Here is a 15,032-nt window from a genome sequence, read left to right as displayed (position 1 = left end):
ACTGATTAAGTGAGATCATGGCTGAAACCACCTGCATACAACAAGTGCTCTCCAGGGGAGGGATGGTCCTCTAAACCTCCCTGTCCCCAGTGTGGGGTACTGCGTGCTGGGTTCCAGTGGGAAGGTCCCGGACATCCAATGTCAGCACAGCCCCTCACACCGTGGTAGCTTACATCCCCAGAATGGAAGCTCAGAAGTGCCGTGTTTGCCTCTTCCTCAGGGAAGTGTACCGCGTGACGGAGAGTCTGCAGCGCGAGAAGTCGGGGCTCCTGAAGCAGCTGGATTTCCTGAGGTGCGTGAGTACCACTGTGTTCCGAGAGCACATCCCAGGTGCCTTGGGTTGGAAGGGCCAATCTGAGAGTGCTCCCTGCCTCCATGGTGCACGGTCAGAGCCGCTGAGAGAATGCCCTCATTCCTCTGATCCCCAGCATGTCACGTTTGGTCCATTCACACAACATGCTCACATCTCGCTCCAGTCTGTACCTCTTCAGGTAGGCTCTGCCTCGTTCTTTGTGGTGTCTCTCACAGCACCCTGTCTGGTACTTGCTGCGGTAGGAGGGGAACTGAATTTCTTGAGCTTCTCCCCTATGGCAGATTTGGTACCCTTTGGTACTCTTTCACCTTCAACAAAACTAAAGAAAGGAGGGCAGTGGCTGATACAGAAATTAACGGAGGAGGAAATTGAGAGCAGAGAAATGAAGCAATTTACCAAAAGAGACACAGCTATTCACTGCGGGAGCCAGAATTGAGATCCGTATCTGGCTGATTCTCTCGATTCTGCCATATTCTCTTAATGTCTGTTGAATGAGCAAATAAATCACGAATAGAGCACAAACAGAGCAAAGGAGTTTAGAGTTTCCTCAGCTTGCTAAAACTCACTGTAAATTCAAAGCTCATTGGTCTGGGATGTGCCAAAACCAAACCCAAAACAAAACCTGTGAGTGGAAAGATGGGATTTTCACTTTTGCCGGTGAGGTTTCCAAGTTGCTGTACCTTCTGTCTGCCCAGCACCTCTCGGGAATGGTGATGAGGCACGAGGTGATTTTTCAAGTGCAGCGAGTGTCTTGAATCAGGGACACTATGACTTGTTTTGTTTGTTTGTTTGTTTAGAGAGCGAGTGGGGGGGGGCAGAGGAAGAGAGAGTGGATCTCAGGCAGACTCCGAGCTGAGCCGAAATCAAGAGTCAGATGCTTAACCGACTGAGCCACCCAGGTGCCCCAGTTTTTATTTTGTTTTATTTGAGAGAAGGTGAGGTTACCGTGTCTGGCATCTGTGATGCTAGCAAATGGAAAGTGCTCCGAACTGAATGGGACGTGGCCAAGTTCTAGTCTGTTCGAGAGCAGGTCTTGATTCTTAGGAAGGCTTTCATGGAAGGAAGAGAACAAGATGTGCGAGGACAAGTTTTTGAGGCTTTTTTCCCCTTTTTTCTGTTGTACTTAGAAGAAAAGGACAGATTCAAGCGACTGAGCAGAGCAGAATAACAAGGCCCCTCTCTACGTATGGGTCTTCTTGATGGAGACCAGCATTTGTGCAGAATCACATTCCTGACGCCTTTCCGTGCCATCACATGCTTTACAAGCCTAGATTCTGCAACAGGTGACAGCCCAGATGCGGCAGATTTTTCCCCCACAGCGAAATCACCAGATAGTGACAGAGAGCAGTAGGGAAACGGAGTCAGGTAGAGAGATAATGCCAGGGCGAGGGATAGTGGGAATGTGGAGTTGGAGACTGGGGGGAGGAAGGGGGTGGAATCGGGATGATGGCTGGGATGTGACAGTGTGAGGAAGGGATGGATGGAAACAATTTCAGGACACTCAGGAACATGTGCTTGGGAGCCCAGCATCTATACTCTAGGGCTCTTTATAAAACTTGAGTCAGATCACGACGCTAGGCTGCCCCTCCCCCCCACCCCCCCATGGCCTTATATCTCTTTTGGAGTAAAATCCCAAGTTCCTGCAATGGCCCACAAGACCGCAAATGGTCAGGTCTCTCCTTGTCCCCCCCACCTTTCTCTGACCTCATGTCCCAGTTGCTCTCCTCTGAACACTCTGATGCCCTCCCTTCTGTTCCTCACACACATCCAGTAGAGCCTGACCCCAGTCTTTGCCCTCGCCGTCTCCTCTGCCTGTGACGCTCTTCCCTCAAATATCAGCATAGCTCCCCTCTCCTCCTGCAAGTCTCCACTCAGATGCCGCCTCCTTGACCACCCTTGAGATACCACTGCACTGTCTGGCATTCTTTTTTCCACATCTCTGCTTTATCTTTCTCAATAGCAATGACCCCTGTACTGAAATAAAATTCCCTGGGGACAGCAACTCTGTTTTATTCATTGGTTGTAACCTTGATAGTTAGAACTGTGCTTAGCATGGAGTGGGTGCTCAGGAGACGTTTGTTGAATGACTGCATGCATGCCGGAAACGAATGGTTCGGAGAGAGAGCAGGCATGTGCACCCAACAGCCAGCTCACAGGTGCAGCTGGAACTCCCGGTCACCCCCTGGGGAGGCTCCCCCGAGTGGTAGGATCCTGAAGGGCCATGGGTATCACAAGGCCATTCTGTCTGTCCCCCGGCCTCCAGCTGACTTGCACACAAACTACCCTCTGTCACCGTCCCTAAGGAAAGAGATCCCACACACTCCCTGGGCCTCCCACGTCAAGCATTTCTCAGCACCCATCTCACTGGCAAACTGGCTGCTCTTGGATCTGTCCACCGCACACGCCATGTCTGAATCAATTCCCCTTTTCCATTTGCAGGGAAAGGAACAAGCATCTTCGAGATGAACAGGACATACGTTTTCAGGTAATTGCCCTCTGCTCCTTTTCCCAACAGGATCTGGCCCACTGGCAGCCAGAGCCTGTGCTGGGACAGGTCCAAGAATGTCCTTGACGTCTGGCTCATCCTTTCTGTGTGAGCAGACAATGGCATGGATTTTTTTTTTTTTTTTGGTGGAAAAATGCAGGGTGGCCTTCCGAGGAGCATTGTGTCAATTTTCCACGAAGTACGCACTTTCCCCTTGGCATAAAGAGACTAAATTATTTGGGAGGGTCTCGGATCGCTTGGACATGGCCATGGCAGATCTACCCAGGAGATGGCACAATTGAAATGTCATGATCATTGAACCAAAATGCTCACAGGTTTTTTTTTCTTCATGAACATTTTTAATCTCTTGATGAACAATTTGCATTTTTTTATACCATCATAGAACAAATTAAAAATGTATATTTCACTCTTAACATAGGTGATTTTAAGTACACGTTTTTTACCCCGTGGGGGACCCCTGCTCCTCCGTACCTGAACACCACACTTACTCTCCCAAATAGCACAGAATCCTATATGGATTTACAGGTCTTCACTTGGAGGCACGTTAAACAAAATCCAGGATGCCATGTTCTCCTACTCATCTTCCCCTTTAGATAGGAGCCACTGGATGCTCTGAAGGGACAGAAAAGGAGGATAGGATTCACTGATGCGAACTTCGTAGTCAGCAGAATCTAGCACATTGTGAATTTCTCATGTGTCCCTGGGCACGTCATTAGCCTGCCTGACCATGACCCCAGCTCTCACATGAGGAAAGGGAATTCCTATCCTTTTTTCCATAATATAGGGATTTTTAAGAAAAACTCTTAGATAGTGGAGGGTCATAGGCTCTGGGCCCTGAGCTGGACAGTGGCCTGAATGTGGTCAGCATGAAACAGCTGGTTTACAACTGCAAATCCTGGGGGGACCTTGTTATTACCCCCATTTCTTTCCTGTCACTGACTGGCAGCAAACTTCTGTACCGCCCACCTCTTTGTATGTCAGAGCGAGGCTTCAGCCTACACATGTTTGTTTGATGATGATAATGGTTATAATTGTTTTAGAAGTAACACTGAATTTATTTTAAAACTTCCAACCAAATGTCACCCTAATCCCTTGACCTCACCTCCCTTCACCTGCCAAACTCATTTTGCTTTGAAAAGGAAATGGAATTAAGAACCATAGTGGGGAATAGAAGAAAGAGGGATAAAATCATATTCATGCTGAATAATAATTAAAGATTAATTTGGAACCATTATAGCCATACCTTCAGGGGCCCTGGGAGCAGTGCAGCCCCTCCTTCTCTCATTAAGAATCACTGGCGATCGTGGGGTGGCTGGTTAATGAGAGATTCTTCCTATGATCTAACTACCCCTCGCGTCCTGGAAGACATCTGCTGGGGAGCTCTGTGAGCAGGGTTGTAAGCCCCCACTTGCCGCGGGGCACTGGGCTGATTGGTCCTCCGGGCCAGTACCTTTCTCATTTCTGGGGCTTTGGAAATAACAAGGAGCTGGAGGCACACAGATGAGTGTGATTTAAAGATGCGCAGTCGTTTCTGTCCATAAATACTTCCCTATGCATTCCACATAACCTCTTCTGCTTGTCATCTTGCTGTGAAGGGCAACAGGGCGGACCCCGGGCTCTAAACTGTGTATTGATTCATTCTGTTAGATTATGGGGTGGGAGATGGAGGGATCCTGATGAGAAATAATAGCTAAAGAAAGAGTAAGAGAATGCTAACAGGGAGACTAGAACATTGCTTCTTACTTCAGAATTTGGTTTAGAGCCTGACCTTTGAGGTGGGAAAGTGGAGCCCTTTCTGCTCAAACATTGGGACAAATCAGCAGGCGTGGATCTGAGGGCATTTTGTGTTTCTACAGAAAGATAAGGCAGCCAAGGCAAACACAGCTGCTTCCAAGGCGAACTGGAAACAGAGATCTGGCTCGGTGATCGGCAAATATATGGATGGCAGAGGGATTCTTAGGAGGTAAGTCATCCCCAATTTCTTCATTCATTCTGTGTTCCTTTGTCTTGCACTCATTGGGAGCCGGCTCTGAGCCCATCAGCCCTCAAGAAGTGGCCCGGGGAATGCCTGGGTGGCTCAGTTGGTTGACTGTCTGCCTTCAGCTCAGGTCATGATCTCAGGGTCCTGGGACTGAATCCTGCATCAGGCTCCTTGCTCAGCAGGGAGCCTGCTTCTCCCTGTGCCTGCAGCTCCCTCTGCTTGTGCTCTGTCTCTCTCTCAAACAAACAAATAAAATCTTTAAAAAAATAAATAAAAAAAAAAAGAAGTGGCCCAAGCTGGGGAAGCCTGGAGTCAGTTGCACTCAGTCCCCTTAAATCTTGGAGGACACGTTCCTTCCTATTCTGACATTCACATGGGAGGAGGACTGGGCAGGGCTGGTCCCTGGGACAGGACATCATCTTCTGTATGTCTGCAGATAGGAACCAAAGAGGTGCTGTAGATCAGCAGAGGAGAGACAGACAGGAGGAAAGGGGTCAAGGGAGAGAGGTAGAGCATGGCTGGAAGATACTCTGCTCTCTGTTGGGCAGAATGGATGTGCCTGGTTTTCCAGGGACATGACTGTTTTGGCTCTGAAGGGTAATTGACATGTGGGATGGCATCTCCAATAGTTGAGCTCCTTTACAAACAGGAATGGGATCTGTGCTTGACAGATTCCTCTCAATGCTTCGCATTTAATTACTTCAAAGATAACATTTTTTTTTGTTGCTGTTAGCACAGTAATCGAGTTTGAGTCCCTAGAGGAGTGGCTCACCGCCCATTGAAAAAGACAAGCCAATCCTCCGCCTTCTCTTCTTTTTTGGCGTGTGTTCCATCCACATAGATGGCCACAGACAGGTAAAGGCAACCAGACCCCTAAGAATCAAAGGCAGGGAGAAAGTGCATGAATTTGCTCATCCAGGAGACCCTGAGGACAGCAAGCATGAAATACACAATAGGAAAAAGGGAAGTGACTCTGGAGATGTTGATGAGCTCAATGGTCAAGTCTTTGGACCCAGTCATCCTGAACTCTTTTTCTAAATAGCTCGACAGAGGGGCACCGTGGTGGCTTATTGTTTGAGTATCTGACTCTTGATTTCAGTTTAGGTCATGATCTTGGGGTCCTGAGATTGAGCCCCGTGTCAGGCTCCACACTCAGCACAGAGTCTGCTTGTCCCTCTCACTCTGCTCTTTCCTCTACTTTCTCTCTCTCTCTCTCAAATAAATAAATAAAATCTTTAAAAAAACTAGCTCAACGGAGGTATACAATTTGGGATCCAAGTTTCTGCAATAATAGTTGGCCTTTTGGTTGCTCAGCACTGAATATATTCATTCAACAAACATTCACTGTTTGCTTAATCTATACCAGACATTCTTTTGAGTTCTATGAAGTCTCCGAAAATAAGTTAAACATGAGGCCTGCCCTTAATATCCATTATTGAGTGCCTACTATGTGCAAGATATTATGCTATGTTCTAGGTATAGAGTGGTGAGCAAAATAGGTGCTAGCTTTCCTAGAGCTTAGGGCGGAGGAAAGGAAACAGACAATAAGCAGGCAGGTTACAAATCATGTGCCCTGAGTTCCAGGACAGACTTTGGCAGAGGCCCTGGTCTCTGCTGCTCGTACGTAGCCTTTGGTGGCAAAACCAAAAATAAATTTAGTCATGCTAAGCTGAGGATATTGGAGGATGTCAATAGTGCTTGAGAATTTCCTGCATCAAAAGCTTTTTCCAAGAAATGCTTCATTTTAAGACTCTTCCAGTGGCCACTTCTTTTTTTCCGGTTGCAAGGCCTTTCAAGAAACAAGCTGTGTCTGTATGTGCACACTTGTTTGCATGGGCACGCACGCGTGCACTCGTGTATGTAAGCAGAGTGAAAGTGGATGGAATACTAATTGTGTTCCAAAGTGGATAAGCAGTCTGTAGGCTTGTTAGACTGTAGAAAAAAATTGTTGGAAAGAAGACAGTCAGCTTCTATTAAAAACTATGATTTTATAAAAAAGTGGGAAGGTCCCTGGATTGCTCCAGAATTCTTTATTTTGTATCAAGGGACCCAAATTAAGTCATCATTTTTGGGAGCACTCTATCTTAATTTATCTTTTAGAGCTGCACTTAACTTCAGAGCAATGATACATGCAGTTTTTTCCCCTTTCCCTTCCTATTATGGGTCCTTAGGAAGAATAAATACTATAAGCCAGGGGGCAAAATGAAGGGAGCCTCCCTGTTGTGCATATTCTGTGACCTTCGTCTGCCTTATTTTTGCTTTGGCCCTGTCACCTCCTCACCTAATTTGCATTCCATTCTCCTTTCTAATCCTTGCATGTGTGTGTGCGTGTGTGTTTCAGTTTGGGACTCAAGGTTCTCCCTGTCAGACTTCCATTTAAACCCTTCTCAGCTGTTATTGTTTCCAGAGACCTGAACTCCTGTGCCAAGAAGGGTCTGTGAGGCCTTTGCACTGAAAAGCCCAGTTCCCTCCACCTCCTCCTGCTTTTCCTTGTTCTTGATGCTCAGATGCTTCTGGAAGCTTCTGGAAACAAACATGCACATGGGCCACTGAGGCCACGTACTCCTGACACTGACTGGCAGGGACATTGAAAGAGAAAGAGAAAGGTAGGAAAGGCAGCTAGAGGTGCCCTGCCTGGCTTCCTTGCAACCCCAAGCCCAACCACAAATGGGCAGCTGCTTCTGAGCCCGTGGCGGGAGCTCCTCCCAGAGCAGCAGGATCCCCTCACTCACTTTGAGTGGGCTGCTTTGCAAACACACCTGTTTTTATGCGTTGTCTTATTAATGAGGTAGGCAGGACACGTGAGCCACATTTTATGGTGAGGAAATTGAAGCTCAGGAGAGTTGAAGTGTTTTCCCTAGTGGCACAGTCAGTAAGGGCTGCTTTTGGGACCACAGCCAAGGCCACCTGATTGTTAATTGAAGATGTTTTATTTCCAGATCTTTTATGCTCATTTCTTCACATCCTTTACTCCTTCTTTTTGGCACTTCTCACAGCTTGATGAAGTATATTTAGTTGTACCATTACTGCTTCAGCCCCCCACTAAGCTGCGCATTCCATGAGGATGTTTGTGTCATCTGTGCATGGCTGTGTCATTATCTAATTACCTGGTGGTAATCATCACCACCGCCTTCATCGTCTTCATCTTCACCATCACACCGCCTTCGTCATCATCACACCACCTCCATCATCATCATGATACCACCTCCATCATTATCGCCACCATCATCATCACACTACCTCCATCATCTTCATCACACCACCTTCATCATCATCACATCACCTCCATCAGCATCATCACCACCTCCATCAGCATCATCACCACCTCCATCAGCATCATCACCACCTCCATCAGCATCATCACCACCACCTCCATCATCACCACCACCTCCATCATCACCACCACCTCCATCGTCACCACCTCCATCTTCATCATCATCATCACCACTACCTTCATCATCATCACATCACCTCTATCAGCATCATCACCACCTCCATCAGCATCACCACCACCTCCATCATCACCACCACCTCCATCATCACCACCACCTCCATCATCATCACACTACCTCCATCATCACCACCACCTCCATCATCACCACCACCTCCATCATCACCACCACCTCCATCATCATCACACCACCTCCATCATCACCACCACCTCCATCATCATCACACCACCTCCATCATCACCACCACCTCCATCATCACCACCACCTTCATCATCACACTACCTCTGTCATCTTCATCACACCACCTTCAGCAGTATCATCACCACCTCCATCATCACCACCTCCATCTTCATCATCATCATCAACACCACCTTATCTCCTTCATATTCATTAAGCACTTACAGAGTGTGTTGGGTGAATGAGCTGCAGAATGCAGGGTCTGTTTTTCTTTCCTTTCCTAGAGCTCTCCACCCCCAAGGTGTGATGCTCTTCAGTTAGTTGTTGTCACAGAGCTGTCAGGCATCTCTCCAGGTTCCATATTGATATATTGTATGATATTCTCCCATCTTTCTTTCTTCCCTACCCCAAAATAGCCAGTCAGAGGAGGAAGAAGATGTGTTTGGCCTCCCGAGGAGGAGAAGCTCCATAGGCCTGAGTGGATATCCCCTTCCAGAAGAGGAGCCAGGGGCTGGGGGTCCGCTCCCCCGGGCACTCCGCAGAATCATCTCCATTGAAGAAGACCCCCTGCCCCAGCTCCTGGATAGTGGCTTTGAGCAGCCATTGAGCAAATGCCCAGAAGTGGAGGAGGTCTCCCAGCAGACCAGACAAAGCCAGCAAGCCAGACCTTTAGAACCCATGCCTACATCTCCCCGAGGGCAGCCTGTTGGAAAAGAAGCCTTCTCTAAGGTAAGGACACATCCTGTGTTGGTTTGTAGATGTCACTCTTGTGCCTGTCCCTAGCATTTGAACCCAAGAGCCCCAAAGGCAGTGCAGGAAGTCAGACGTGGCTGGTCTTATGAATCACCCTATTTATGTCCTTCAGATACCAGCTTGCCCTGTTGAACTGAGCGTCACTGGGGAGACTCAGGGGTCCTGGTAAATTCTCTTTATGACTTCGGTTGTTTGCCCCTATGTTCTCTTTTCTGTTTCAGATTCAAAAGCATGTATTGAGTGGCTACTTTAGACAGACACTTTGCTTGGCTCTTAGCATAAAATATCACATGTTTTTAAAATTGTACATTTTCTCTTACATTTTGTAACTGTTCTCAGCAAGGCCAGTTATGGCCTTTGTAAAGTTTATGTCATCATTTTTGTCTAGGTTCCTAATCAGCTAATCATCTTTTTATTCTCAAAGGATGCCCCGCCTATCCCTCCCTTCAGGGTGCTCCTCCTCTCCCTCCTCCCTCCTGCATGCCCCACAGGGCTCCCTGCTCAGCTGCGGGGGAAGGACGCCATAGTAACCATCTTGCTCTGGTTCATGGTGATGATGGTCCTCACCTTGTTTGTGACCCAGGCCCAGGAATAGACTCCTCCAGCCCCTCACCTCTCACTGGATCCTCTGAAAGGCTACAGAAACATCCATGACAGTGTAAAAGAGGCTCCTCCCTATACACTGGGGTGGCCCTCTAGGATCGAGCCCTTGCCACTTGGACATCTCCAAATGGCCGTGTTAGCATGTGTGTCCAGCCACTGCCGGGACTTCTTGGCATTGGTTGTCATCCTGGGGCCTGGATTAAGATGCCTACCTATGCCTTCTCCGAAGGGCCCTGGGCCAGGGGGCAAAGGGGAGCCAGATGGCACCAGGGGTGGACAGCAACCCCTCCCTCCTCCGTGCCCTTCCACATCCCTTCAGCACAGACCTACACCTGCGGGCAGGGGCACACCGGAATTTTAAATACCCTGAGCTCTGCTCCCAAATGTAAAAGTGTTAAGAGGTGAGCAGGAGATGGGGTAAAGGGAAGAATGATGCATCTGGGTGTGCTGGGCCATGTGAGCTGATGGGGCGCGTCTGCGGTGTCTTCTCCCCTGCGGCAGATGGGGAAGTAGAAGCCAGAGGGGCGAGGCCTGGTCCAGCCCCCCAGGGACTTGAGGCCAGCCTGCTCGCCATGTGCCCTCACGTGGGTGCTTGGCTCCACCACATGTGCTACCAGCGAGTCCCGGACGGAAGCTGCCGCAGTCGGGAAGTGTGCTCTCAGAGAATCACGGGGCGGCTTCACCAGAGGGCCTGCCCTTTGGAAGAGGGCTGTGAGGCAGGCCCTCCCATGCAAGGCTGCCGAGGCATCAATCTGTACAGCCTTTCTGGAAAGTAGTTTGATAACAGGGATCAAGACCTTCGAAATTCCACATCCTTTGAACCGGCTCTTCTCCTCCTAGCAATCTTTCCTAATAACCAAGTTCAGACAAAGATTTAACTCAAAAATCATTATGTATATTAGCAAACACTTGAAAAACTTCAATAGAATATTATAGCACTGTTAAAAATCATATTTTCAAGGGGCGTGTGGGTGGCTCAGTCAGTTGAGTGTCTGCCTTTGGCTCCGGTCCTGATCCCAGGGTTCTGGGATTGAGCCCCGTGTCCAGCTCCATGCTCAGCCATCAGTCTGCTTCTTCCTCCCCCTGCTCCTCCCCCCACTCGTGCTCGCATGTCACAAGCACTCTCTCTCTAATAAATAAATAAAATCTAAAAAAAATTCACATTTTCAAAAAACTTTAGTGACTCAGAAATATTTACAATTTAATGATATACGAGAAAGAATAAAATTATATACAATATTTCAAATCTGTTTAAATAAAACATATATTCATCCATCTACATAGAAAAAAGCCTAAAAGAAAGGCACCAAAATATGAATAGTGACCACTATTGGGTGGCAAGGTAGATTATAAAGAATTACTATTTTCTTCTCTACTTTTCTGTTTTTCCTAATTTTAAAAATTAGCATGTATTCCTTTTATTTTTTTTAAGATTTTTTTTTTTTAAGTGGCAGGACAGAGAATGGGAATAGATCTTCCTCCAGCCCCCTCCCCCCACTCTGGTTATCACACTGTGGATTGTCCCCCCCGAGGGGACACAGGTTATATGAGTGAACATGAGTAGGAGTTCGCTGCTCCTGTGAGGTGGGGCCTGCCCAGAGCTGGACCACCAGTGCGTTGATCCCCTTTGGCCTGCAAAACCCCCTGCTCTTCCTAAAACAGGGCCAGCACAGCCTCTGCAGCCAGAACCATCTCCTTCTGCTCCGGGCTTCCCATTCCCCACCTGTAGACATGCCTAGGGACAGACAGATTGCTGCACTGGGCTTTAGTCTCAAACAGATGACAACTGGAGGCAGGGGCTGAGCAGGGGTAAGCAGAGTCGATGCCCTTATGCATTATCAGTATTAAGAAAATAGGGCAGAGGGCATAGTTTATGAGTGTGGGTTTTTTTTTTTTCTAAGTTTAGTTTAAACTCCTGTCATTGACCTTGAATTCCCTCCTAAGTACTGCATGGAATTGATTTCTCCCCAAAAGGCTGTTAATGGCTTTTCTCTGAGATTCAAGTACTGCTAATATCTGCTGCCACTCCATTATAGTATTTGCTCAATGAGAGGAGCTAATTCCCCCAAATCCACTTCTAAATAGATTCTAAAGAGCTTCCTCATTTGGCCAGGCAGTGCTGGGCTGGGCCTGGAGGCAGGATTTGGGCGAGCAAACAAGCAGCTCATGGGAAGGAATGATCATGCAGCCGAGTGGGCTGTGTGCCCGAAGGCGGCTCCTTACCCTGCTGCTCCGGCTGTCCTTGAGCAAGTCCATTCCCCACCGGGCTCTAGGGTCCCAGACTAACTCACGGGCAGACCTGCTCCCAGTCCCGGCTGCTGGGCCAAGGACAAGGAGCGCAGTGACCGGTTGACACTGGAGAGCTCCGCCCAGTGGTCTGGCATGGCCAATTTCCCAACCTACTGAGTGGAGACCGTTTCCCAGGCAGATGGGGTCCTATATGAAAGCGGATGAGATTGGGAGGATGAGCACTGTGCAGGGAGCCAAGCAAGAGCATCCTCCATTCAGTCCAGGCTTTCAATGGTAGGGCAGAAAGAAAGGCCCCCTAGCCCACCCTGGGCCGTCTCTGCCCCTGTGCTATACGTATGCCTTTCTTCTATCTCCCCTTCCCCCTGCAAACATCCCACCTGTCCTTCCCCTGCACGGAGAATCTTGCTTCTCTTTAAGCCCTGGCTCAAAGTGTCCTTCTCCGTGGACCCAGGACTGGCCCTCCACGCTCCCAGAGCACTTGGAAGCTTGTGTTGTAATGATTTGTTTATAGGACTGCCTCCTTCCATCCACAACAAACCAGGCCTGCCTCCCCATCCCTGTCTCTTCTGCCCAGGGTCTGCCGCACAGTAGGCAGACAACAAATGGTTGAATGAGAGTCTCTCTTCCGTCCTGAAGATACTAGAAGGAGCGCTTATGTCCGGAGCCCAAAGCTACTTGCATCCAAGACTAGAGTGCCCTCCCTCGTGCCGGTCTGGGTCCCCACCTTCCGCCGGAACCTGTAGGGACTGGTTGAAGGACGGGTTGTAGCAGGACGAGGGCTAGTGGCCCTGCCAGCAGCTGGCCAGACTGTCTGCCGTCCACAGGAGGAAGCCTCTCCCCCCATCCCAGACCGGCTCTTCAAAATTGTGCTAGTGGGCAACTCGGCCGTGGGGAAGACGTCCTTCCTGAGGAGGTTCTGTGAGGACCGGTTTGCCCCTGGCTTGGCAGCCACTGTGGGTGAGTTCCCGAGCCCCCCTCTGGGAAGGGGAGGGAGTGTGAAGGGGGCCCAGGAAGGGACTGGGGGCCCTGGGGAGTGGCCATGGGGCCTGGCTGGTAGGGGGCCCGTGCGGGCTTATTCCCCAGTGAGGCCGATGGAGCAAGGTCAGGTCCCCCTCTGCGCAGTGCCGGCCACTAAGCTCATTCCGCACAGAGTGGAGCCACTAAACGCTTCCTTTGTCCAGCCTGAGGGGAGCTGCCGCTGGCAAAGGTGGACTTTGGGCCCCGTGTTCCCCTCTGAGCCCATTTCTTTTTTTATTGTTTTTTCTCCATTTTCAGCAGGGCCCTGAGTCTTCATGCCCCTCCTGAGGTGCACACCCCCACACCACAAGCCCTGCCTCCCCCGTGCACCAGCAGCTTCCTGCCCCGCCCCTCCCCATGTGCACGCACGTGTGCGTGTGTGTATGTATGTGCACAATTGTGTAGAGGGGTGGGGTGGAGGACAGTGCTCTGGGTGACTCCATTTACCATCACATCTTACCCATTCTGCATCCCAGACCTGCTGGGTGACAGCTGGATTTCGTCGTGGAAACTCATTAGGCTCAGCTATTAATGGACGATCATGGCTTAATGTGTTCCCACATTTGAGTAATATTTTATTCAGAGAGAGGCCTTTTTGCCCTTCACCCAAAGTTGCTCATTGCATTGGAAGATGTAGGAAGACCCAAGAGCATACTGACCTTTTAGCTTCTACCTTTTGCTTGAATCAGTCAAGCAAAAAAATAAATCCACTGAGAGACTACTATGTACCATTTAGCCACAGTGATAAGGAAGCTGTATTTGAAAATATATTAATGTGATCTGCATATTTACCATGGCCTTTTTATTTGTCATTTCAATCTATCTTCGCACAGCCCTGGGAAGAAAGTACTGTTATTAGCCCAATAGCCAGATCAGGAAACTGAGGCCCAGAGAGGTTAAGAGGCTTGTCCACGTTCCCTCAGCTGGTTTAGTGCTGATATTGGCCCCCACATGCCCCTTCTATACCATTCCACAGTATCTCCTAAGCATGTCGAATTGTGTGCGCTCAGGGCACAGTGAGCAGTGAGGACAGTTGCCCATAAGAGGTGGGCACGGGTGGGTACAGGCAGGGGACGCTGCTGAGGCTTAGTGAGACATCAGGAGTCCTGGGTCTTCCTCTCGGCTCTGCCACTGATCAGCTGGGTGATCTCAGGAGGACATGTTCCCCTTGGGGCTTTAAGTTTTTCTTCCTGGAGGATTTCCTCCTGGATCTTCCTCCGGGTCACCCAAGACAGCTTCCAAGCCTGGATCATTTTTGACCTTCAGCTGTCTGACAAGCTGGCCCTATAAGACAACTTCCCCTGTTCAGAACCCTTCCTGGGGAGGTTCCATGTTCTTCCCCTTCCTTCCAAATGTGCTCCTGCAGATGGGTCTCTCCCCACATGCTTCAGACATCCCGTTCTTACTGTTGGGTCTTTTTCTATGTTGTTATCACATCTGGGACATTCTCCTGTCGCGTCCTTTCTGTCACATTCCACCCAAAGACTGAGAACATCCTCAGATGAAGAGTCAGTCCCCTGACAGGAAGAAGGGCAGAGCCTATGACCCAAGCCTGGAGAAGTCTGGCCTTGCTAGCCTTGAGAGGCATGGCTGGGAGTGAGCCCAGTGTCCTGCAGGAAGCGATGGCTGCAGGAGGAGGACTCACCTTCCTGGGGGTGTTCCGTGGGGTAGACCCCCACAAGTCAGGGCCCCAGCACACGTTCGTGGGAGACGGGGTGGATGCCGGGCCCTTGGCCCTCAGAGGCATCTCTCTGAGCAACGTGCACAGTGTGCCTCCCCTGTCGATGAAATCAGGGCATCAGGGTCCGTTTACATTTCCAACTTGTGCCCCTGAGCTGGAAGCCTCTGAAAAAGGAAAAATCAGACTAATTTGCACTTCCCAGGAGACCAATTATGGAAACACCTACAATTTAGGAAGGGAAAAATATCAAAGATTCCAAATCAGGAATGCCCTTCATCACACTGCTCAGAACATGCTGG

The 15,032-nt window shown here is 49.3% G+C and overlaps 1 protein-coding gene across 5 annotated transcripts in view; it reads left to right on the top strand.

The window, feature by feature from the left end:
- The window catches only part of CRACR2A (calcium release activated channel regulator 2A), a 133,345-nt gene that overhangs the window by 92,702 nt on the left and 25,611 nt on the right, over positions 1–15,032 (top strand). For all 5 annotated transcript variants that reach the window (XM_048216656.2, XM_026502652.4, XM_044385294.3 and 2 more), the window contains 5 exons: positions 221–292; positions 2,753–2,798; positions 4,676–4,782; positions 8,846–9,158; positions 12,860–12,992. In XM_048216656.2, coding sequence (XP_048072613.1) covers positions 221–292; positions 2,753–2,798; positions 4,676–4,782; positions 8,846–9,158; positions 12,860–12,992 — 671 coding nt within the window. The remainder of the gene's footprint in view (positions 1–220; positions 293–2,752; positions 2,799–4,675; positions 4,783–8,845; positions 9,159–12,859; positions 12,993–15,032) is intronic.

Source organism: Ursus arctos, unplaced genomic scaffold, assembly GCF_023065955.2.
Source record: "Ursus arctos isolate Adak ecotype North America unplaced genomic scaffold, UrsArc2.0 scaffold_26, whole genome shotgun sequence".
Lineage (NCBI taxonomy): Eukaryota > Metazoa > Chordata > Mammalia > Carnivora > Ursidae > Ursus > Ursus arctos.
This window is presented reverse-complemented; position numbering and strand designations above follow the sequence as displayed.